The 26,433-nt window shown below is 36.1% G+C and overlaps 1 protein-coding gene across 1 annotated transcript; it reads left to right on the plus strand.

The window, feature by feature from the left end:
* Positions 1-25,569, plus strand: paqr6 (progestin and adipoQ receptor family member VI). The gene is made up of 8 exons (XM_067396899.1): positions 1-272; positions 13,056-13,300; positions 15,494-15,621; positions 16,160-16,365; positions 20,492-20,618; positions 22,589-22,685; positions 22,805-22,949; positions 23,065-25,569. Exons 2-8 carry the CDS (start codon positions 13,250-13,252, stop codon positions 23,322-23,324), a joined length of 1,014 nt encoding a protein of 337 aa, XP_067253000.1. The 5' UTR covers positions 1-272; positions 13,056-13,249; the 3' UTR covers positions 23,325-25,569.
* The last annotated feature ends 864 nt before the right edge of the window (positions 25,570-26,433 follow it).

A 26,433-nucleotide genomic window follows, 5' to 3' on the forward strand; every position in this document is an offset into this window, starting at 1 on the left:
TTCATGTCTCCATCCAATGAGAAAAAGCTCGTGCGCGGAGGGTGGGATTTTCACTGCTGTTTGTGTTCCTTTCCCCAGGAATGTGAGGGACACACAAAGCCCGAATGATTCTCGGGTCTGTCCACTAACTTTAGAACCTAGTTCAGCCATGGATCAGTAGTTATTTCGCGCTGCTTTTTCCATTAACTGTAACTCTTCGGATCCCAAACTGGCGACCTCACATCTCCAACTGGCACGCGCAAATGATCTCATAGACCAGATCAAGCTCAAAGGTTTGGACTTTACATTTTCTCTTGCACATTGAGCTTTATGTTGGTATTTTAACCCATAATGTCACATTTGTTGGAAACTTTAACTTATTTGAAGTGTCAAAAAAATTATTCGAATGAGATATAAAGGAATGTAAAGACAAAATACGCTTTCTGTGAACATGCAATGGCTTATATTGAGGCAGTGAACTTCACAACAACCTGAAATCTCGCACAAACACCACAAATATGTCATTCTGGCGAAGATGGTGAGGAAAAAGTAGAAGTGTGATGTAACTCAACATCAGAGCGGAGGACTGGGTGTTGTTGTGTTAAGTTTGAATGTTCAAGTTCAAGTTTTGAAGATTAGATCATCTTAAAGTTACAGTAAAAGTTTGAGTTTCTAAAGTTGAGAAAATGCGTTTGGCATTTTGTGAATTGTGGAAGTGTTGAGTTGACACTGATCACCTCCCCATGGGTGAGAGTATATATATAGCTAGCGTGCATATAATGGGAGAGCGTGGTTGCTTTTGCAGAACTGCCTGTCTTTTCCTCGAACACACATGGAACATAGTCTATCCACTACATAAGTCCACGTGAACAGGCTTCTGTAAGTAATACAGGGCCTCTTTTAAACACCCATTACTGTAGTACAGACAGCAGCAGTCTCTTTTTGTGCTGGACGCCCTCCTGAGTTCCACGTTTCCACCAGAAGATATGAAGAAAGTTACATGTATGTGCTTCTTTTGTTCTTTTAGACAATTGTGTGGACTCTAAATGTAGTTTGCCAAGCTTGCTAAAACTGGTGGTCACAATGCAGCATTTTCGGCTTTTAGGATGTGACAAAAAATGGTTTGTGTATTGATTCCTTTTTTACTTTTATTCCTAGATGCATTAATTTTTTTGATGCCAAGGACCACCAAATATGGTGATCCACTTGTGAGGGACCCTCTTCCTTAAATATAAGAGCAGCTATATAGTCTCATGTATGCAGTTCCATTTATACTGTTTTAGAAATCGTAAGCTTAAGCATGATGAAGACATGTTGTTTGCTAAATTAAATAATTGACAAATTGTCATTGTACTAAAGACAAAAGAAAATATTTAGTTTGTATTAAAGTGAGCATCTATTTTGTTAATGCATGTTTTAGATCTTATTGTGAATATATAACATCCATCTCTTTGTTTAATTTTTTTATCTGCAAGCTTGCATTTTTGAGTGCCCCGCCCACTTACGCTATACTCAGATGTATGTCACATTATGGAAGTAAAGATCTGTCGCAACTTCCCTTTCATCACGGCTTTAAGTTGACTTTTTTTTCTACTCGCTGTTAATGTTAAATGTATGAACCAGAAGAAAAGCATTTTAATTCAATTCAGATAGTGCTTTTCACAATACTGTTCCAACGCTGTTTTACAAAGAATATTACCTTAAAACTCAAGATAAAGGTGTCAATGGCAAAAAGAAACTTAAGTGCAAACTATTCTTATATGTATGCCACTAGAAAAGGGAGATACTTAAAAACTATATGCAGAATTGTTTTCAATTTCAACTAAGGCTATCAATAGAATAAGATAATCCCAATTAATCTTATGGTTAAAGTTTCAAATGTTATAATTATTGCATATTCAAGCATATATAATATCTTAACACATTAATTACTTCACTTCAGAATTAAAATTCTCACCCCCATGTCATCTAAGATGTTTATGTCTTTCTTTCTTCAGTCAAAAAGAAATTAAGGTTTTTGAGGAAAACATTCCACGATTTTTCTCCATAGAGTGGACTTCAATGGGTTGAAGGTCCAAATTGCAGTTTCAAAGGGCTCTACACGATCCCAGGAGAGGAATAAGGGAATAAAGTAAAAATTTATATACTTTTTAACCACAAATGCTTCTCTTGCACTGCTCTGCGATGTGCCACGCATTACGTAATCATATTGGAAAGGTCACGCGTGACGTAGTCGGAAGTACCATGGTAAGATGAAAAAATCCATCTCATTTTCTCCTCCAACTTCAAAATCGTCCATTTTTTTTGTAAAGGCTATTTGACTTAGTCTTTGCACTTTCACTTTGTAAACTGGATAGGTACTTTTTTTTTCGTTTAGAAAATTATCGATTGTTTCACTAGATAAGACCCTTATTCCTCGGCTGGGATCGTGTAGAGCCCTTTGAAGCTGCATTTAAACTGCAGTTTGGACCTTCAACCTGTTGGTAGCCATTGAAGTCCACTAAATGGAGAAAAATCCTAGAATGTTTTCCTCAAAAACCTTAATTTCTTCGACTGAAGAAAGAAACATAAACATCTTGGATGACATGGGGGTGAGTAAATATTAATTCTTAAGTGAACAAATCCTTGAACTCTGACATCTCTAAAAACTAAATTTTGTCAAATCTTTTTTGGGGCGACTGATTTGATTTGGTCGAGTATGCAAAACCAAAAAGCAGTGTTCTAGCTACCATGTAGCGACGTATTACTAACCACCCAGAATGACAGCATGTTTAAACCACTTAGAACACCATAGCAATGGCATAGCAACCACAACACCATTGTATCTTTCGCACAGGCAAATACCACTTACACACCAATGCCTAATATTATGTTAATCCTCCTCATGCTGCCAAAGCAGCACTGACCTGCTGAGGCATGGACTCTACAAGAGCCCTGAAGGCGTCCTGTAGTATCTGGCACCAACGTTAGCAGCAGATCCTTCAAGTCCTGTAGGTTGCGAGGTGGAGCCACCGTGGATTGAACTTGTTGGCTCAGCACATCCTTCAGATGCTCAACTGGATTGAGATCTTGGAGGCCAGGGCAACACCTTGAACTCTTCATCATGTTCCTCAAACCATTCCTGAACAATGTGTGCAGTGTGGCAGGGTGCAATATTCTGCTGAAAGACGGCACTTCCACCAGGGAATGCCATTGTCTTGAAGGGGTGTACCAGGTCTGCAACAATGGTTAGGTAGGTGGCACGTCAAATTTACATCTACATGTATGGCCGGACCCAGGGTTTCCCTGCAGAACATTGCTCAGAGCTTCACACTCACTCTACCAGCTTGTCATCGTCCTATAGTGCACCCTGGTGCATCGCTTCCCGAGATGAACAATGCACACGTACACGTCCGTCAACGTGATGTAAAACTATCTGGACTCCTTGAACCAGGCGACCTTCCACTGCTCCAAGGTCCAGTTCCGACACTTACATGCCCATTGTACAGGAATCATCATAGGTCACTGATTGCTACATAGCCCCATACACAGCAGAGTTTGATGCACTGTGTGCTGTGGACACATTCCTCACATAACCATCATTAACATTTTGTGTGACTTGTGCCACAGTAGACCTTCTGTTGGCTCGGACCAGATGGGATAGACTTCATTGCCCTCATGCATCGATTAGCCTTGGGCGTCCAAAACCCTGTCACCGATTTGTGGTTTGTCTCTGTTGGTAAATTCTCACCTCTACTGACCAGGAGCAACCCAACAAGCCTTCCCGTTTCAGAGATACCAGTCGCCTTGCCATAACAATTTGGCCCTTGTCAAAGTCAAGATCTTTATTCCTGACCATTTCTTCTGCATCCAACACGTTGATTCGCTTCACGATATTCACTTCACCTGTTATGGGTCAGAATGTTTTGGTTCATCGTTGTATTTGCTTCAGAAAAAAATCTTGTTTTATCCACATGACAGGGTCTTTAACTCCTTTTTGCTGGTTGCTTGACTGTTCACTTCCAAAAAATGGATTCACTTCACAAAAAAAATAACTTTTCCCAAGTTATTCTGAATATTACATGTGTTTCATATCTTCTGCTTCTTGTTGGGAGCCATATGACCTTTGAAAAGCTCACTTTTTTCCTTTATGTTCCTTTTCTTCTCACTGTTCCTGTGCATTAAGGATGATTTCGCCTACATGAACTGCATAGTCAGCATTTTCCAGGAGGGGAGGAACTTTTTTTCACTTCCATTCTTTCCAAAGTCTGAAATATAGCTGCAAAGCATGTGATATTGTTTAAGCCATATTGTCTATTGAGTTTTCAAAGTAATTCTGTGGGATTTTCTTTTGCCTGTTTTATGGTCTGCCAGGTAAAAATTTTATGTATAATCGCTTACAAAATAGGTTTGGGGTTTGTTCAAATCCTTACATTTTAAGAATAAGCAATGCCTTAGCAAACAGCACTAAACATTGGTTAAACCTACTCATATCTACAGGTGTAGATTTCAGTAATGTATGTAAGGTGCAGTTTCTGCCCAGTGCACGTATCGTTAAAAGCTTTCATTTCCATGAACAAGCCTCAGGCAAAATTAATTCAAATGTTACCTTCCAAAACAGGTTTTGGTTGTGCTAACAGACATGTTTTCTATGAAATCTATTTCTATTGGCCATTTAAAATTTGCAGCAGCGTTTAAAACCTAATCTGCATTGCTCACTGATAAATGGTCATTCAAACTTGATGGAAAATTCCTGTTCTCCCAGTATAGCCATTTGCATAATTATTAGTCTTGTGCGTGGAGGTGGTAGCCAGACAACTTCATCCCATGATCGTGTATTAACATGACAGTGGAATGCTCAGAGCCCAAGATAGTGTCCGTAACAGTTACTGCAGTTACATGTGAACTGAACAGAACATGCGCATACAGGCTGCATGCATGCATAGGCACTCTATTGTCAACACGCAGTGATAAAGACATCCATTGAGGCAGATCTTGTGACACAATCACGAGCCAGAGAAAGAATGTCAGAATTACTGTAGAGGGTGAGATGTTGGAGCGAGAAACACACAAGGACCCAGAAATCAAGGTCATGAAACATTTGTTTTGATATGTTCTAAATCGGATTATGCAGTAGTTCATGAGCGAATGTGAAATAAAAATTCACACTATTTACCTTTTTAATGCAATTTACCTTATTTTGAACAATTCATCAGTGCATGTTATTCCAAATGGAAAAATTGTTTTTCTAAGTGGGATAACTGAAAAAATTCCAATCAAAATAACTTGCACGGTCTCTAAAATGGTTTTGCTATTTGTCTGACATCACTTAGCCTTTGTTTTTAAAGGGTTAGTTCACCCAAAAATGAAAATGATGTCATTAATGACTCGCCCTCATGTCGTTCCAAACCCATAAGACCTCCGTTCATCTTCAGCACACAGTTTAAGATATTTTAGATTAAGTCCGAGAGCTTTCTGTCCCTCCATTGAAAGTGTTTGTACGGTAGACTGTCCATGTCCAGAAAGTTAATAAAAAATCATCAAAGTAGTCCATGTGACATCAGTGGTCCAAAAATAACAAAAACTACGACTTTGTTCAGCATTGTATTCTCTTCCGGAATCCTTTCATCTGTCGGCGTTGGTAATGCACTTTTACATCTCCGTGGTTGTTTTTGGCGATTAGGACATCCGCGACATTTTGAAGCATTGAAAATACATTTTGGTCCAAAAATAACAAAAACTACGACTTTATTCAGCATTGTCTTCTCTTCTGGGTCTGTTTTCTTCTTATTCTTTCCTGTTTTACGGTGGTTGGCATCCAGCTTATGGGTGCATTGCCGCCCCCTTCTGCTCTGGAGTGTGGTTCACGACTCCGCAGTGACGCTGCTGACATGTTATCTGGTGCGCCCGAGCTTCGTTTACAGTCTGAGGGAGACGCACGCTGTATTCAAGCTATTCTACATTGCTTGTATTTTGGTATTGCTATATTTTTTAAAATGGTGCGTAAGTGTGCATGTCGCGGATGTCCTAATTGCCAAAAACAATGACGTAAAAGTGCATTACCAACACCGACAGATGAAATGATTCAATGGAATCAGTTCAATGGAATCAATTCAATGGAAAGGATTCCGGAAGAGAAGACAATGCTGAATAAAGTCGTAGTTTTTGTTATTTTTGGACCAAAATGTATTTTCGATGCTTCAACAAATTCTAACTAACCCACTGATATCACATGGACTACTTTGATGATGTTTTTATTACCTTTCTGGACATGGACAGTATACCGTACATACATTTACAATGGAGGGACAGAAAGCTCTCGGACTAAATCTAAAATATCTTAAACTGTGTTCCGAAGACGAACGAAGGTCTTATGGGTTTGGAACGACATTAGGGTGAGTCATTAATGACATCATTTTCATTTTTGGGTGAACTAACCCTTTAAGTCAAGCCCTTTTCTCTCTTTCAATATCCAGTTTCACTTGAAACTTCACCATTTCAGATTGAGTTACACTTAATTTCTGGCTAAAATCATTTTTGCAGAACTTTTGTCTGTGTCATCTCTCTCAAATGTTTAATTACAATGTTTTAGTGAGAAACACAACTGTTCTCTATTTTTTTTTTTTTTGAGAGAGAGAAATTAATGTTTATTTAGCAAAAACGCAAAGCCATTTACATTGCTATACAAATGATTTTTATAAATGCTGTTATTTTCTAGTACTCTATTCATCAAATAATCCTAAAAAAATCAGTTTCAACAAAAATATGAAGCAGCACAACTGTTTTCAACATTGATAATAATCAGAAATGTTTCTTGAGCAGCAAATCAGTATATTAGAAGGATCATGTGACACTGAAGACTGGAGTAATGATGCTGAAAATTCAGCTTTGTCATCACATAAATAAATTACCATTTAAAATATATTCAAATAGACAATAGTTTACATAATATCACTGTTTTTGCTCTAATTTAATCAAACAAATGCAGTCTTTCTGAGCATAATAGCCTTTTTTCAAAAACATTAAAAAATCTAACCGATCCCTTTAAAACGGTAGTGCATATTATTGGAAATGACTAAATATAAATTTTCCTTGTGGTTCTTTAGTGAAAATTTTGTAAAACGTTTAGATTATTATGGGTCCCAATTTCCACCCACTACCTAGGCTATACAATGACACATATTCACCTCTAGGTGTCGCTATAATATGCTAATTTATGTGTTCGCTAACACTTCTGGCCTCATAAGGGCTTGAATAAGACTTTCATTTTTTGCTCACACCACTGAGCCCTCTTCTAACCATCTGGCTTCATTCTTGTATGTATTGTTGGTTTTCACAATCCAATCAGTTCCTGATGGATAAAACATCCCATTCTTTGAATATCCCATTTTGATCAAAAATACGTCAGTGAATTGTGACAATAACAGCTCTCTTGATGGTCACAGTTGGTGGGGACACACACCAGCATCAGCTTTAGCTGAGCTCATCTTCTCTTCTTGTTTTGACAAAAACTTGTGTGTCATGGGATTTAGTTAGTCAGACTGGGATCCAAACATCTCCACCCATCAACAAGACATGTTGTGTGCAAAAAACAAAACAAAAAAATAAACCATCCAATTCAAACCGAGCCGTGGCAACTGGGATGAGAAATGTTTGCAAGCTGTTTGTTTCTGAATAACACGTTTCCCAGAGGGCATTATGGGGAGAACTTCATTTCCAGTGTCAGAAGAATTATGTTTATGTTTGACTTCCATAGAAACAGCTGATGGATGAGACATTCCACAATCTGTTAATCCGTAAGATCAACACTGGCCCATGGAATAATGACAGCATATTCCATGAATGGATGTCCAGCCCTGCACGATCTGACTGGGAGTAATTTATCGGTTGTATCAGTTTATACAAATCCGTCTGTTGTGGTTGGATGTCTTTTTTCTGTAATGTGCTTTCAAAGGAGTAGTTCCTCTAAAAATGAAAATTGTCATCGTTCGATCACACATATGATGCTCTAAAACCTGTATGACATTCATTTATCCGTAAAGTGCAAAAGGAAATGTTTAGCCGAATGTTCATGCTGCTCTCTTCCATGCTGGACCGGTGTTGATATTGTTAACTAAAACGATTTAAAAAGAAATGTTGATCAAAATAAAGCTAAAATAAAATATAAATATTAGATGTAAAACATAAATAAATAAAAAAAAAAAACTTAAAAATAGAAAACAAAAATAATGTTTCCTTGGCAACTAATGCAATTTTTTTTTAAGTTGATTAAAACCTAAATGAAAATTAAAGCTAAATAAAATTATTTAAAAAAAATGACAATAGCATAACAAAATGACTTAAATTAAACTTAAACTTAAATTTAAATGAAATAAAATGAAAGCTTATTCAAAATATTAATAAATACTATAATCATAAAAAACAATTAAACAAAACATTTAAATAACACTGTGACACAATGCTCATTTTATTACAATTGTAATTTATTATACTCTTTTGTGCTTTTTAATTGTCCATTAAGAGCATTATCATTAGATTTGTTTCATAATTACTAGGTCATTTAAATAGTAGCAATGTTAGTTTGATTGATTTTGTGAATCATTGAAATAGTTTGTTTCAAAGAATTGATTCAAAATCTGTTTCAAACACTCACAAATGCTCATGGATAGTCTCAATCTTCATTTATTCTGGATATTGACATTTTCATGGATTTTGATGAACAGAATCTATAGGTTAAAATTGTTTATCACAATTTATTTTTTTATATTTGTGCATATGAATTCATTGGTTGCATGCATTGTCAGAAAAACAATATCACCCTTTTAAGCCATTCAATGCAAATATCCCTTTACTGTATATAGTGATAAGCATAAATGAGTACACCCCCTTTGAAAAGTAACATTTTAAACATTATCTCAATGAACACAAAAACAATTTCCAATATGTTGACAAGACAAAGTTTTATATAACATCTGTTTAACTAATAACATGAAAGTAAGGTTCATAATATAACTTAGATTACACATTTTTCAGTTTTACTCAAATTAGGGTGATGCAAAAATGAGTACACCCCATTGAAAGTCTCTGGAGCAAAGCAAAATTTTAGACTACAAATGTCTAATTTAACAAGAATTCAACCACAGGTGAGTCCAATTATTCATTACACAGGTGTCCAGCAGACAGTTCCCATTTCATGCTGTCAGCAATGGCACCACATGGAAGAGAAATGTCACAAGACCTGAGAAAGAAAAAGGAGCGTCTTCTGATGAGAAGGGATGAAGAGAATCGGCATGCAAGTTCACTGCAGTTATCTAAAGAAGAGAAGCCAAACTGGGGTGACTATTTTCCATGACACAATATGGCGTACACTGCAGAGGAATGGCATGCATGGACGCCGTCCACGAAAGAAGCCTCTCCTAAAGACCAGGTACAAAAAAGCCCACCTAGAGTTTGCCAGGGCCCATGCTGACAAAGATGAAGACTACTGGGACTCTGTACTCTGGAGTGATGAGACCTAAACACACATCTAAGGCCACTGTTGGATTTCTGAAGAAGAACAGGGTGAAAGTGATTCAGTGGCTCCTGATCTGAACCCAATCGAACACCTATGGGGAATTCTGAAGAGACAAGTTGAGCATCACTCTCCATCCAGTCTCTAAAAGAGCTCATTCTTAAAGAATGGAAAAAGATAGATGTTGCAAAATGTCGCCAACTTGTTCATTCCATGCCTAGAAGACTCTGTGCTGTCATTAAAAATCACGGAGGCCATACAAAGGACTAGATGTAGTAGTTTTTGTTGTGGGGTGTACTCATTTTTGCATCACCCTAATTTGAGTAAAATGTGTAATCTAAGTTATATTATTAACCTTACTTTCATGTTATACGTTAAACTATTTTAACTATATTAAACTTAGTCTTGTCAACATTTTGGAAATTGTTTTTGTGTTTATTGAGATATTGTTTTTCAAAGTGGGTGTACTCATTTTTGCTGAACACTGTAAATACTGAGAAATATAATGAATTGTAATTAGCTGAAAAAATTGAGACATTTTTTTTTAGCTATGTCACCCAACTTTAATAGCACTCCATTTAGACAAATCCACAGAGCAAGCAGCTAGAAAAGCTCCTATGTAGAGTCACTGGTCAAGCATTTCCATCTGCTTTGTTTAGACTGCCGTTTGTCCGTGTGCAGAAACTGTGCTCATTTTCATACGGCTCCGTGTGTCAACAGGCAACTCTGTGACCCTCACAAAGCACATTCTGTTCTAGTTTGCAGAATTGGCCACTATGCAAAGCAAAGCACGGACCCCTTTAGAGAGGCAGGTACTTGGAGCTAAAGAGTTGAATTTCAGCTTCCAAGAGGATGGTTTTATTGCTCAAAAGTTGTGCAGAATTGTTTTCCTGTAACAGTATCATGCAATGTCACCAATGTGCCAAGTCATGTTCCCTGTTATTGGTTGAAATACTCAAACAGGAGGCCCATACTGGGGTGTGTGAAGATAAGATATCTGGGATTGATTTGAGTGTTAAAGCTTTAAAGCACATGGTTTCTCTGAATTCACTCTGTAATAGTATAAAATGGAATATTGGCATGTACTACTTACTGCATACTGCACAGTATATAATGCAGATGTGGAACTGCATGCAATGATAAGCATTTTAAAGTCACCATGATATCAAAATTGACCATTCTTGTTTTATTTATAGAATATTGCTACATTTATTATAAATTATTTATCCGTGCACATCCTTATTTTTTTCTAAGTGATGTGTCCTAATCTTTAATCCAAATAACTCTTGCAGCGACATCTCTTCTCTTTTCTGATGATGTTTTTCAGTGCGAGGGTGGGGCAAACTGTCACTATCATCACGGCAATAGGAAACCACAACCATCCAATCAGTTCCCCATGGACAAAATCTAGTAATCAAGTTTTGTGTTGAAGAACTGTGATATATATCAACATAAGGAAGAAAAGACTATCACAACTTTAAACTATATTATGCTCATGTGGTTGTCACATGATGCATGTGTAATTCAGTGTGCGGCATCTAGTTTTGGTCTCTGGAAGGAATATAAAGTTATATAACATTTTTAATCATATTTTGTGTACAAAAGTCTTTAAAATCAGTCAAGAAGCTGTTAGAAGAAGTTTGTCTCACTGAAAATGATAGGTCAAGTCAAGTGCATTGCATTGTGAGATACAGCCAAAGTCCTGTTAAGGCAAGTAATTTCACTCTGCGGCCATCTTTGAAACGCCTCTCAGGCAGCTTCTTCAGTCATGCAAGTGCAGATCCTATCTTTTTGAATGGGGAAACATAATTAATAATTACATAATTATTGAATGGGGAAACATAATATTCTCCAAAGCTGTTCACCAAGCTTACAAATAAATTTCATATTTGAAATCGCCATTGAAATCTGACAACAACTGTCTCTTAAATCTTGTTTATAAACGCAGAAATCATGACAAAAAATTGCATTTTTCAGCCTGGACCAGCCAATGTACATACATAATCATAAGCGTGTGTCTCCGAAAACTGACTGTTTGTATAACAAATCAAACCAATTGGTGATTGGCTTTTTTGTTTAGAAGGCGGGACTTATTCTGCCATATTGCGTGTTGCACTTTCTCCCATTCATAGTAATATGACTGCACCGTCACTCTATATATAAAGGCTGTGATCGAAATCGCCCCCTATATATGTCACTATTTGAGGGGACAGCCATTTGTAGTGGTGTCCAAAACCATAGTGGACAGTATCGAGTGCACTCATTCAATCCCACAATGCACTGCAAAAATGATTGTAGGACTGATGTACGCTCAACGGCTAGGGAATACCCATAATGCACTTTGAGAGTCGTGTGCCGAATGAATTTCCACGTCTCGCCAGAAGATGGCGCCCACAGCTGAATCATTTATCCATTCATTTTCCTAACCGCACTGGTCCAATGTGGCCACAGCGTAATATCATACAGGCATAAATTCATTAACTGATTATTAAATTGTTTAATTAAGGTTTACACATAGTTTCCATGCCAGAGTTCAAGATAAATGTTTTCATCGTTTAAGTATCAGATGATTATTAACAGCATGCACAAACTATGCAAAAGCGGCAGCCCTTCACTCCTTCAAGTGGACTATATCAGAGGAGTTATTCATTTGATACTGTAATATTGTGACATATTACAATTTAAAAATGTTCTAAATGAACAAATTTTAAAATGTAACATTCCTGTAATGCCAAAACTGGATTTTCAATGTTGAAAACAATCAATCAATCGTTGAAACTTTGTTTATCAGTTTGAAGTGCCTTAACAGGTAACGGTCCTGTCGTGTGAGGACGATCCATTTAGATCTGCTCTGATGGACAACAACAACAAAAAAAAAGCTCCCTAAGACTTCCTAGCTTTTCTATCCAGATAGCAAAATTCTGTTTTTACTGTTATTTCTATTCCTTATGTTCTATTTTTATTCTTCTTCTTTATGTACTTTGAATTACCATTGTGTATGAAATGTGCTATACAAATAAAATTGCCTTGCCTTCTGCTTAATAATTTTGTGGAACCATATTACTTTTTTTTTTTTCATTTGTAACATTGTAAATGTTTTTACTTTCATTTTTGATCAATTCACTACACCTTTTCTGAATGAAAGTATATTAAAATCCTAAACTTTTGAACAGTAGTGTACTTTGTACTGCACTTAGTAGATAGTATGCCATTCAGAACATACAGTACACAATGCTACATGAATGTGTGAATCTTTACATTACATAAAATTGCAAATCATCCTTTGTAAAACTGTTTCAAACTTTTTAATGTTAATAATTCTAATAATTATATTTTTTGTTTTCCTTTTTAATTTCATTCTTCCTATGTTCATTCCATTCTTCCATATGTTTTGCATATCGTTGATATTAATGTTTCATGACATTAGGCATCAAGTGGTACTAAACGCACAATGTAAAATTTGGGTCCTGAAACAAATCCATTCATTCAAAGCTTATTAAGTGAGTTTTCAGCAGTAATCCAGCTTTCTTTTCACTGCATATGGGTCAAATAATCGGTTTGTCTCTCTCTGTCTGTCTCTCTGCAGTGTTTCCTGTGTGGCGGGGCACTGGTGAGGGTCATGGCTGGGGCTGGGCTCAGTGTGTGAGGTGGCAGGCTGGGGAAGGGGGCCCGTCCCGGGGCCTGGAGTGTCCGCTGTGGTGCGTCCTGTGTCGAGGAGGAAGGGAGAGACTCAAGCAGGCCTGTCAGAGAGGGAGGGGAGCACTGCGCCTGCCCGCAGACATGCTGAGCGTCAGACTTCCGCAGCTCTTTGACATCCACCAGGTGCCAAAGGTGAGGGCGGGACGTACAAAGGGAGAGCTTGAAATCGTTTATTATTGTAGTTCTGTTCCCCTTTAAGGGAAATCCCTGGGAAATCCTGCATGTACTTAAAAGTTACAAGCCAAATAAGTGGGATCATGTGGTGCAAGCCACCGTTTTCAGTTCTGCTTTAATCTTTCTTAAAGAGTCCAGCACAGCACTGTTTCAGTAAGATTACATCAGATGAATGGCCTTATTATGCTTTTTCTTATATAACCTTTCATGTACAATGTGTAATATAGCTGTTTGCAAATGTAAAAGGTCTGCAAAGTTTCAGTGATAAAAGTGCACAACAAAAGAAAGTACCAATTCTGTATTCCAATTTCGGTCTGTCTTCCTGCACAAACCTACATATTATGTAGGCTTGTACCAAGTTTGCATAATGCCACCCTATGGTCTTCATTGGCTGCCCCCAAACAACGTCTGCTTTGAACTGCCCTCAAACACTGTAGTTGTAGCTAAGTCCTGGAAGAAGCTTTTTGCACTGCGAAAGCAAATCCACTTTTCATACACTTTCAAAGGAGTAGACTAATAACAGACTGGGCCATCTGACCAATCAGAGCAGAGTAGGCTCTCAAAAAGGAGGGGTTTGGAGAGACCGAATCCTTTATTGGACCGTTTTAGACACTGTGAGAAAAGAGGTGATGCTGCAATGTACAAACCCGATTCCCAAAAAAGTTGGGACACTGTACAAATTGTGAATAAAAACAGAATGCAATAATGTGGAAGTTTCAAATTTCATTATTTTATTCAGAATACAACATAGATGACATATCAAATGTTTAAACTGAGAAAATGTATCATTTTAAGTGAAAAATAATTGATTTTAAATGTCATGGCATCAACACATCTCAAAAAAGTTGGGACAAGACCATGTTTACCACTTTGTGGCATCCCCTCTTCTTTTTATTACTGTCTGCAATCGTCTGGGGACTGAGGAGACAAGTTGCTCAAGTTTAGGAATAGGAATGTTGTCCCATTCTTGTCTAATACAGGCTTCTAGTTGCTCAACTGTCTTCTTTGTCGCATCTTTCTCTTTATGATGCGCCAAATGTTTTCTATGGGTGAAAGATCTGGACTGCAGGCTGGCCATTTCAGTGCCCGGATCCTCCTTCTACGCAGCCATGATGTTGTAATTGATGCAGTATGTGGTCTGGCATTGTCATGTTGGATAAATGCAAGGTCTTCCCTGAAACAGATGACGTCTAGATGGGAGCATATGTTGTTCTAGAACTTGGATATACCTTTCAGCATTGATGGTGCCTTTCCAGATGTGTAAGCTGCCCATGCCACACGCACTCATGTAACCCCATACCATCAGAGATGCAGGCTTCTGAACTGAGCGCTGAAAACAACTTGGGTTGTCCTTGTCCTCTTTAGTCCGGATGATATGGCGTCCCAGTTTTCCAAAAAGAACTTCAAATTTTGATTTATCTGACCAGAGAACAGTTTTTCACTTTGCCACAGTCCATTTTAAATGAGCCTTGGCCCAGAGAAAACGGCTGCGCTTCTGGATCAGGTTTAGATATGGCTTCTTTTTTGACCTATAGAGTTTTAGCCGGCAACGGCGAATGGCACGGTGGATTGTGTTCACCGACAATGTTTTCTGGAAGTATTCCTGAGCCCATGTTGTGATTTTGACCTAATAAGTTGCAAATTGGTCCTCCAGCTGTTCCTTATATGTACATTTAACTTTTCCGGCCTCTTATTGCTACCTGTCCCAACTTTTTTGGAATGTGTAGCTCTCATGAAATCCAAAATGAGCCAATATTTGGCATGACATTTCAAAATGTCTCACTTTCAACATTTGATATTTTATCTATATTCTATTGTGAATAAAATAAGTTTATGAGACTTGTAAAGTATTGCATTCCTTTTTTATTCACAATTTGTACAGTGTCCCAACTTTTTTGGAATCGGGTTTGTATATTATGAGAACAAGTGTTTTTTGACCTTTTGTAGGAGACTCCAAAACAAAATTAGGAACCTTTTAAAATAGCATAATAAGGGGCACTTTAAAATATTAGCTCACCTAATATCATCCCAAACTATGACTTTCTTTCTTCTGTGGAACACAAAGATGGTTTTTGGAGGAATGTTCATTGCCTTTTTCATGATTCTTTAGATGTTTGCATGCATTTTAAACATCCGGGTGCATCTTTGCAGGTGTTTAGAGAGGATGGCATCATGTCTGGATACCGCCATCCCAAGAGCTCAGCCCTGGACTGCATTCTCAGCAGTTTTCAAATGACCAATGAGACAGTCAATATCTGGACCCACTTCCTGCCAACCTGGTAAAGTGCCCAGTTAAACATGTGATCTCCTTTTGGTGCCAGAGCTAGTAGTTTGAAGCTTTGTTTGAGCTGCTTTATTATGCAATTATGATCTAGCTTATAAGCAGACACTTTTATGCAATATCAGATTTTACAGGGACTAAACAGATTACTTAAAGTATTATTTGTTATGTCAACAAGTGGGCAGTATGACCTAAATATGGTTACAAGTAATTTTATATACAGTATGGTAATGTGTATATATCACAATAGTGTTGTGTGAGCAGGCTCTATTGTTATATCATATTGTTAATATATTATATATTTTGATTTGTTACAGTATGTATTTATTTATAGTTATATTTATAGGTCATCAGTGTCATATGAATTCATTCTAAAATGCTGATTTGCTGCTCAATAAACTTTTTTTTATTATTATCAATGTTGAAAACAGTTGTGCTGCTTAATATTCTTGTGAAAACCATGATAAAATTTTAACCAGCTCACCTGCTCACAAGACATAAATACCCCATGTAGGACTTGTGCTGTGCTATTATAGGTACTTCCTGTGGCGGTTTAGCATGCTGTGCTCCACTCTGGACTTCCTGACGGAGAGCTACTCCTGGCCGCTGCTCGTCTACATGCTTCTGATCTGCCTGTACCCCTTCACCTCCAGCTGTGCTCACACCTTTAGCACCATGTCGGCCGAGGCGCGTCACATCTGCTACTTCTTCGACTACGGAGCGCTCAGCCTGTACAGTCTCGGTATGCTCCAGTTCTCCTGGGTGATTCCATTCCTGTTTGTTTTGAGTAAATCTGGCCATTTAGGTACTGTTCACCCTATTGACCCATAGATAAACACATTATTATCATTACACAGCGGCCTTTTCTACCAAATTTCAACATCAATTAAGACTGATTTAGTCTAGCATAGCTAGACTTTTGACTACCAAGTAAACCTATGGTTTACGCTGCAGCTTTCATGCTAGACATTTTTTGACATTCTCAACATAAATGGTAAGAGACATTTCAAATTTTATTAAAAAGTGGCCTACAAACAAAACTCTTTAATATCTTGGAAAGATTTCATGCCGGTAACCTGACAAACTTGTCAAATTCACAAATTAGTTCTTCAAAAGCAGTTATATCAAGCAGGTAACTAGTAACACAACTTAGTTGCAGTTTGAAAATAGGTAGTGCAATGGTACTGCTTTTAATAAATTCATGAGAAAATGTAAGTATTGGTATTTATTTATAAGGGACAACCTTAATAAATAAAACAGACATTCCTGCAGTGTTATTTTAGTATTAATAATGGTACACATTATTTTGATAGTCCACTTTAGACATTCTACTAAGTAACTTTCTCTCATTAGATTATCAGTAGACTGTTAGGTTAGGGTTAGGGTTAGGTATTAGGGTTTGGGTTAGTAGAAAACGCTAACTTGTAGTTTCAAAGTTCATTTTAGTCAGTAGAATGTCTGTTGGGAGCATCAAAACAAAGTGTTTGCAGATATTAAGAAGTCTACTGTTACTCTAATGAGAGTTAGTTGACATGGAGTTGCAAAGTTACATATAGTTAAAATAAAGTGTTACCTTAATAATAAACTATTATAATATTTATTAATATTTTGCATTAGCTTTTATTTTAAAGGTGCGGTGTGTAAATTTTAGTGCCATCTAGCGGTGAGTTTGCAAATTGCAATATAGAGAAGCTACGGTGGCCAACACAGGACAAAAATGACGTCGTCTGAGACAGAAGAGAGAAGCCAGTCAAGCAGTGCATATACTGGGTGGGTGTGTGTGTGTGTGTGTGTGTATACATATATATAAATATATATATTTACACATACACACAGTGCTTAACATATTTAGACCACCACCCAGTGTAAGGTTTGTGCCACATCTGCTCTTTAGTCACATTAGTGTTTCTAATGCTAAAATATAATTATTGTTGGGATTTAATGGATTCAAAGATAGATCGCACAAAAGTTTAATCAAAAGCAAGTCTTTGGGAACAGCTAGAAACTATTTAAAAGTCAATAACAACAGAGACTTTGGAAAAGTACATACAAACAATGCCAGCAAGAATGCAAGCTGTTATCAAGGCCAAAGGAGGCCATACAAAATAAATATAAAATTATAATTTTTTTTGGTTATGATGTATGAATAAAGACTATTTAGTTGTTTCAGTTTGTTATTTGCCTAATAAATGTTTTGTCTTTATTATGACGTGGTCTAATAAATAATACTTTTTTTTTTTTTTTTTTCAGATTTAATTCAAGGACCGAAAAATAGTTTTTTAATAGTTTTAGTTAACAATAACAACACCGCCTTCCTGTACCTCAAACAATACAGCATAGTGCTAACATCAAGGTCATTTTTTTTTCTAGAGAATGCATGAACAGATAAAAAGTATATCTTGAATGCAAAGTAAGCTGTTTTGCATAAAAAAACATCTGTCAAATGCATAAATGTAAATGCATGACATTGTGAGATAAATGTGCCAGAACGCTGCTTGTCATTTGTTGTCCTTGACAGAATATAGAAATTCCTACACTGGGCCAGTAAAAGAAACACAATTCTGATGTAAAGCCATTGTCAAATTGTAGAAATTCACAGGGGCCGGCAGTAGAAATGAATCTTGGAGGGTTGATGTGAGGTTATGGAAAGCACAGTCTTTGGAGGAAATGAGCCGTCTAACACACTGCTGGCATTTTATTGTATGACTTCAAAGGAAAGAAAGTAAATGCTCTGGCTCCAGAGAAAAGCTTTAAAGTCTGCATTGATAAAGAGTGAAGGCTGAAGAACTACACGTATTGTTCGAGCCACTTAAGAAGCGTGAGCAAAATCGAAGCGCAATTTTAATATGCACGGAACACTTTACCTTATAGAGTGATTTATAAATGCACCTTTAAACATTTAAAGACTAATTTTCTTGATTAAAGATTGATTATTCTTTCAAATGGAAATCTAGTTTATACTTAGAAAAAAAGCATATTTCTGCAGTATTTCCATTCATTTGACTTCAGCCACAAAAGTCTGTTCTGGATGATGGTTTGGTCAGCTGTTCAATATCCTGTGTGTAGAGCAGTGAGTTTTTATTGCAAACTCCTGTAGTCTAATAAAAATATTATTCTTTCATTTGTGGAATCCACCTCCGGTCATGTTTTCCAGTTGTGGCAAAGACCTCTTTTACTGCCTTTGAGAAGCAGTATAGCTGTGTGTTTCCAGCAGCAGAGATCTAGCACAATAGCCAAGCATAACAAAAGAATAAATTCATTATTTTTATATTCTAACTATTCAGTATTTTTATACTTTTACTATTCTTTTTGTGCAGCATATGCCGTATACTGCCTGCTGTTTTTCTTAAAACTGTATGTGAAATATAATGCAGTATGCAAAGGTAAACATTTTAAACAGTATGATACCATGTTGTTGTCACATAACCATCACTGTGCTTTGTTGGAAATAACAGTTCAGTTACATTTTTAAGTTTGGGTAAACATTGTTTAGGCAGTTTATCCAGGTATATATGGAAAAAAAAATCACATAAGGGAGAGTGGGGTAAGATGAGCCAGTGAGTAAGTTGACCCACCCCCTGTATCTTGGTAACCATATACTTTATTGTTATGTGACCATATATTTTGGAACCAACCACCATAAAGCACTGAAGTTAAGTTAAATCTCTGAAGTATAGACTGGTATAATTTCAATGTAATATTATGCAACTGATTTAGTTTATCTTTTTTTTTTTTTTTTTCTTCGCGTTTATTTGATAGGAACAGTCTACAAGTACACCACCTCCTTCTCTGATATGAACCAGAAGATGCTTAATCATATAGATCTTTCCATCTGTAGTCTCTAATGGCCTAACACGGTCGACATCGCAGAAAAACTACTTTTGACTAAAATGTTTATTAGTTTCAGTGACATTTATTCATTCATTCTAATTTAGTTTTTATTTAATTTCACTCCACAAACTCTCTGTTTAGTTTGTTTTTAGGAAGGTTACAATTTTGGTGTTCAACACATTGTTGAACACCAAAAGATATTAAAATTTCAACTTCATTTGGTTGGTTTTATGTTGGTTAAGTTAGCTTTAAGAAAATAAATATGATTATTTGTAAAAGGAAATTTGATTATTAAATTGTTTTTTTTTAAAAAAAGGTAAATTATTTTTACAATTTCACATGGGTTTGATTCAGATTCAGTTAGATGGTCATTTTACACCGAGATGGTGCAACTTACTCACTGACTCTGATAAACTTACCCTTAACCTGGGGTAAACTGAGCCACAGGAACACTTTTTTTTTTTATATATATATATACAAGAAGCCATATTTTTAGAACCCTTTGTAATAGATGTATTCTGATCATTTAAAATGATAGGAAACAACCTGAAATTACTTTAGATACTTTCATTGTACTTCTGCCTCATTTTCCCTTATCTTGAGGACCACATAAGTAAAAATGGCTCATCGTACCCCACTCTCCCCTACTATGCACAGTATGCATACTACAACATACTTCATAAATAATTGAAGTACTTTGGTAATATGCCATTTCAAACATATCCATCCATACATGCACTAAAAATAATGTTGTTATAATGTTGTTTAAAGTCAGTTTTTTTTTCTTTTTTTTTTTTGGTCTCCAAATACCTTTTGGGACCAATTATGGAAATGTTTTGTTTATAGTTCCTTTGTTCAGATCTCAAACTGTTAACACATCTTCTTCATTTATACTAGATTCATAGAGTTCTGTTCTGAAGCTAAAAACTCAGAATGAAAGCATGCATTAATCTTCTTCAATAATATATTTTTTTGTTAAATAGAAATATTCTGATATGCGTATGTCTATGTTTTAAATATGCCATACTCTTTTTCAGGTTGCGGCATCACATACGGCTCGTACGTGATGCCCGACTCCTGGGTAAACAGTTGGCTTCACCAGCATTTTGTGACCATCGCCATCGGCAACTCGCTCTTTTGTACCAGCGTGTCCTGCTACTCCAGGTGAGAGTGCTTTTCAGGCTAATTAAGACTCATTTACTAAGTCTGTGATTACCGGAACTAATGCAGAGGTCATTTTACCCAGACTCAAAATAATAGGGAGTTAATTATGTAACTGAAGTCCTTCTCACACACAGACCTTTGTTTGTTCTGATCTTATGCCTGGTTGCACAAAAGGTTTCGGTCATTTTAATAAATTATTTACAGAAGAACTTAACTGGTTGTTGAATTAATTAGTTTCACTTAGGTAAGCACCACTCTCTCTCATATATAATATTAAACTTTGGCACATAACTCGTCACGCTCTGATGCCTCAAATCTTCCAGGTGTTGAGAAGTGGTGTGCAATTTTTCGACTTTTCTAAATGAGAGACTGTATGATGATTTAGATTTGGAGGATGATGAAAGGGAGACATATTTACAGAATAGTCATTTATATGTATTTATTTAAAACTAAAAAGCATTTAACTATAAATATAAATGTTTATATCCATACATCCACTAAAATTACTTAGTACTACATATGCCATTTTTTTATATTTTGTCAAGACAGAATATCATATAGACTTGTGGTTGGGCTTGTTTGGATTGCACCATTAACCAGCCACATGACAACAAGCATTAGCCATCATAGACATCATATTGAAATACCCTGACAACCGCACACAATGACCTTGCATTGTGGTTGAAACTTTTGCATGATCAAGCACTCTCATGTTCTTCATAAAATAGAAAATATCTGGGTATATATTATATTATATTGCATTATATTATAGTTAGTGCTGTCAAATCAATTAATCATGATTAATTACATCTAACACAAACGTTTGTAAATATGTATTATATAATGTGTGTGTTTTTAATGTTTTAAAAGAAGTGTCTTGTGCTCACCAAGGCTTCATTTATTTGATCCAAAATACAGCAAAAATAGTAATATTGTGAAATATTTTTACAATTTAAAATAACTGTTTTCTATTTTAATATATTTTAAAATGCAATTTATTTCTGTGTTGGAAAGGCTGAATTTTTAGCATCATTACTCCACTCTTCAGTGTCACATGATCCTTCAGAAATCATTCTAATATGCTGCTTTGCTGCTCAAGAAACATTTATTATTGTTATCAATGTTAAAAACAGTTGTGTACACTGTTTTTTTTTTTTCAGGATTATTTGATGAATAAAAAGTTCAGAAGTACAGCATTTATCTGAAATAGAAAGCTTTTGTAACATTATCACTACCGTTCAAAGGTTTTGGGTCAGTAAGAGTTTTTTTTTTTTTTTGGGAAAGAAATTAAATAAATTAATACTTTTATTCAGCAAGGATGCATTAAATTGATCAAAAGTGACGGTATAGACATTTATAATCTGTGTATGTGTATGAAATATACACATTACATTTAGTGTTGTCAAATCAAGTAATCATGATTAATTGTATCTAACATTAAAGTCTGTGTGTGTGTGTGTGTGTGTGTGTGTGTGTGTGTGTGTGTGTGTGTGTGTGTGTGTGTGTGTGTGTGTGTGTGTGTGTGTGAGTTGATATATATTTATATATATATATATATTTATATATATATATATAATATACACACACACACACACACAAACTTTTATGCTAGATGCAATTAATTGCGATTACTCTGTTTGACCATATATTATATTACATTATATTATATTATATTTAGTGCTGTCAAATCGAATAATCACGATCTAACACAAGTTTGTAAATATGTAATATGTGTGTGTGTGTATGTTTGTGTGTAATGTGTATATATATATATATATAACTTTTATGTGAGATGCAGTTAATTACAATTACTCGATTTGACAGCATTAATTATATTTTTATTTAAAACATTTGCTATTCATACTATTTAAAAACAAACAAACAAACAAAACACATTTAACTATGAACACATATTACCTATAATAAAACATTTTCAGTGAGGGTGCATTTTCCTCTGTCTTTTGTAACAGGTTTGTAGAGTTGCAGTTCCCACACAAAAGTAAAATCTTGAGAACGGCCGCATTTGTTGTCCCCTTCCTCTTTGATAGTGTCCCACTGTTTTACCGAGTAAGTATGGTAGCACATGTAAATGAAGTACTTAAGCAAAACTTGCGTATGTAACACTGCAGATATGAATGCTCTTTTTATGGATGTCAGTGTGTGTCTCTCTCCATGTGTGTCTATAGCTGCTGTCGTGCTGTTGGGGGAGCTGCAGTCCCAGCGAAGCTCTGGCCAGCCACTCTTACCATCTGTTCTTTGCGTTTCTCACATGCTTCCTGTTTGCATCTCACCTGCCCGAGAGACTGGCCCCTGGACGCTTCGACTACATCGGTACCTCATTTTTAAAGATTTTATGTTTGTCTTTGATTTGTTTTCAATGGTTATAGAGGTTCACACAGGTGTCGCATGGTTCTTTTAACTAGTTTTTCACTCACTCTCCTCCAAGGTCACAGTCACCAGCTCTTTCACATATGTGCGGTCGTGGGCACCCATTTCCAGCTGGAGGCAGTGTTGACAGACATGACGTCTCGCAAAGTGTGGCTGATGTCCCACTCCGCTTTACCTTCCTTTCTAGGTACCGTGGGGGCTCTCACAATGGGTGTCCTGCTCAACCTGGGCATCATCGGCATCTTTAGCGCCGGTTTACCACGAACACCTCGCCAAAGCACTTCGGCCTCTAGCGGTGCCCACCCTCATCAGGAGTAACAAGCTTTCTTGACCACTCCACACCTCACTGTGCACCTTTCCAGACGATTTTACGAAGATTTCACTAGCGCACTTTCACTGATATAAAAGCCTCTAGCATTGATACTTTTGTACTAAAAAGCTAAATGTTTATGCTATTTGAGATCATATATTCTAGTTTCCTTTTATACTTAAGGTTTATTATGCCAGCCGAAAACCCTGATGATAATCGCGACCTTTCAGGTGTTATTTAACCATTGTGCCTTTGATTTTAATCTTTAGATATCGACATGAAAGGTCGAGGGTTGAATGACGCTAATGTTGACTTTTACAGGTTAGATTTTAACATAGTTTAAGGGTTTTTATATAACAGAATATGATGTTTGCATCAAACGATTAATCGCGATTAATCGCATCCAAAATAAAAGTTTGTGTTTGCATGTGTGTGTACTGAGTATTGGGCTACTTTTACACTGTTGCTGCGGGTTGTTTTTCATGTCCGCGGGTTCAAGTGACCCCAAATAACATGACATTTAGCCTCTGGAATGCGACTTTTACATGGGGAGCCCAGCCAAAAATGCGGATTTTACCCTCCGGAACGCAATTTTTACACTCGTGAAATGTGATTGGGCTAGTTTTGAGTAGCAATCGGGTGGGTTTTCTTGTGAAAACCTGGCAACCCTGATTTATATATACATAATACATATACACTGTATACACACATATATTATGCAAACACAAACTTTTATTTTGGATGTGATTAATCACGATTAATCGTTTGACAGCACTATTACATATTAATGTTATCATAGCTTTAACTGGAAAATGATAATAGCATTAATCAGGGATTTTATATTTGCATTAATATCATCATGAATAACACCATTAATCCAATTTTATGATGTGTGCATATCAAAATATACAATGGTTGAAAATTATGGGGAATAATTTGCTGGTGTATTGGTGAAATTTTGCCCCTTTATATACTTATATTTGTAATGTCCCTTTATTATCAATGGCAAATTATTTGGATTTACTGGAACGCCTTATAGGTACAGTAACATGAATTAATTGAGGGGGAAAAGGGCTATATTTCTAGAAAAAAAAAAAAAAAAATCTGTTTTGTATCTTGAAGGATAAATTGTACCGTTTAGCTCATCTAAGCATCATTCTCCTACTAAACTGCATCTCATGGGAATATGGGGCTGCACTGGAGTCCTTCACTGTCGTTTAGATGTTTCTAGACATCTAGTGAACAGTTTTGAGGTATATGTCATTCTCTGCATCAGGTCACATTTCTGTGGTATTGTTTTGTTCATTGCAGGTTTATGGCATACAATACAGAGTGTTTTATATTGAAGCACGAAGCTTTTGGTTTTATATTTAATTGCATTTTGTCAGTGCACTTGATGATTTTGTATTCCGGTGCAATGTAGTGCGTAACTCAAAATAGTTTCTTTGCTCATGCGACACTAGTTACGTTTTGTTCTTAAACTAGAAATCAAAGCTAATCATTGTGTTTGCCCAAGCTGTTAACCTCCATCTCTCATTTTGTCCTTCAGCAGAATACTGCACTTGTTTTGTCTGGCCGAACGGTGCAGGACAGGTACGTTCAGCAGTAGGCTTGTAATTTAGTGCAATTAATGCTGCATAAAGGAACAAATTTTAGCGGAACCTTTTCTAACAAGCTTTTAAGGTCTGTCACATGGTGGTAATGATATTTTAATGGCCGTTTATGAAAGGGATCTTGGGTTAAAAAGGAAAAGTAGGTGTTTCAGTGGTTAGTGGCGGAAGGGTTCTGCATTTCTCCAAAGGCCTATTTGTAGTTCGACGGCAGACATTCTCGCTCACTGTGTGGTTTAAGTAGGTGTCTGTTTTTCTGCTCAAAGAGGTTTAGATGTGAATGTGACTGGTGACAGTAGTATTTTGTGCACTAGAGTTAAATGAAATGTAAAAGGTTTTGGCATCCCAATCCCTGTGAGTTTGTTGGCCCTAATGAATGTATTGCAGTTTTGAAAACTGTTCTTAAAGACCCATTTGATGTTACAATGTAGCATTTAAAATTGCCAAGGAAATTAAAATTATATATAGTAATTTAATTTTTTTTTTAAATGTTCCAGAAATGTTTTGTTTTTTTTACTATAATGCTTCCCTTTAAATCTGAGAATTAAAATATGCAATCATTATTGCAATGCCTTTTATTTTCCATTGTCATTTTTGAAATATTTTTGTAACAAATGTGAAAAATATGAAAGTGCTTAGAATTAAACTGACTCATTTATCATTACAGTGTTTGTCCAGTGGTATCATTGAATACAGAGCGATTACACAAATAGCATTATTGGCTTACCACAAAACTCTATAAGCCAGTTCTATTCTTGTAATTCTACTGTATAACAGATATTTTTTAATAGAGTGTTTGTTTGCAGTATCATGATGATTTGTGAATCATCATCCCCCTGATTGGAAGCATTTTTGGATTTCCTTCAATAACCCTCGATCCACTTTATAGAGATTTTAATACCGGTATCTCTGCCTTCCAATACTCATACACATTTTTTTTTCTATTTTTTTTTTGTGTAACTCTATGTAAAAAGTACAATATTAAGTATTTAACTTTTTTTTCTCATTTTGTGTGATTACATAGTTTTTATTACCTCATATTTATAATCTAATTATTAATTAAATAATAAATAAATTGTAAAATAAAACAAAATAAATTCTACCATGGAAGTTTCACTTTTCACACAGCAGGACTTTTGAATACTCGATTGTTATTGGCTGCAAGATGTGGCGTGTATTAAAACCATAAAACCATTGAATGCAGGAAGTTCCAGTCAGTTTAAGCACTGTTCTATATTAATGCGCTGCTCGTTGAACGGCTGAGGAGCGGAAAAAATGGTCAACGCTGCCCCGCTAAGTTACTTTTATTAATAAAATAGCGTTGCTACTGAATCGCTACATTTTATTTCTCAGTAACGACGGGTAACATCGCTGTTTTTTAAGTATTTAAACTCGCAGCTCCATTGTTATCATACAGAGATGCTGCAAAGATGGAGGTAATTCACACACGCAGGTAATTCACATCACATAATCATTTCAAATAAATGCTAATTCATTAAAATAAATT

The sequence above is a fragment of the Chanodichthys erythropterus genome, chromosome 2 (genome assembly GCF_024489055.1).
Source record: "Chanodichthys erythropterus isolate Z2021 chromosome 2, ASM2448905v1, whole genome shotgun sequence".
Taxonomy (NCBI): Eukaryota; Metazoa; Chordata; class Actinopteri; order Cypriniformes; family Xenocyprididae; genus Chanodichthys; species Chanodichthys erythropterus.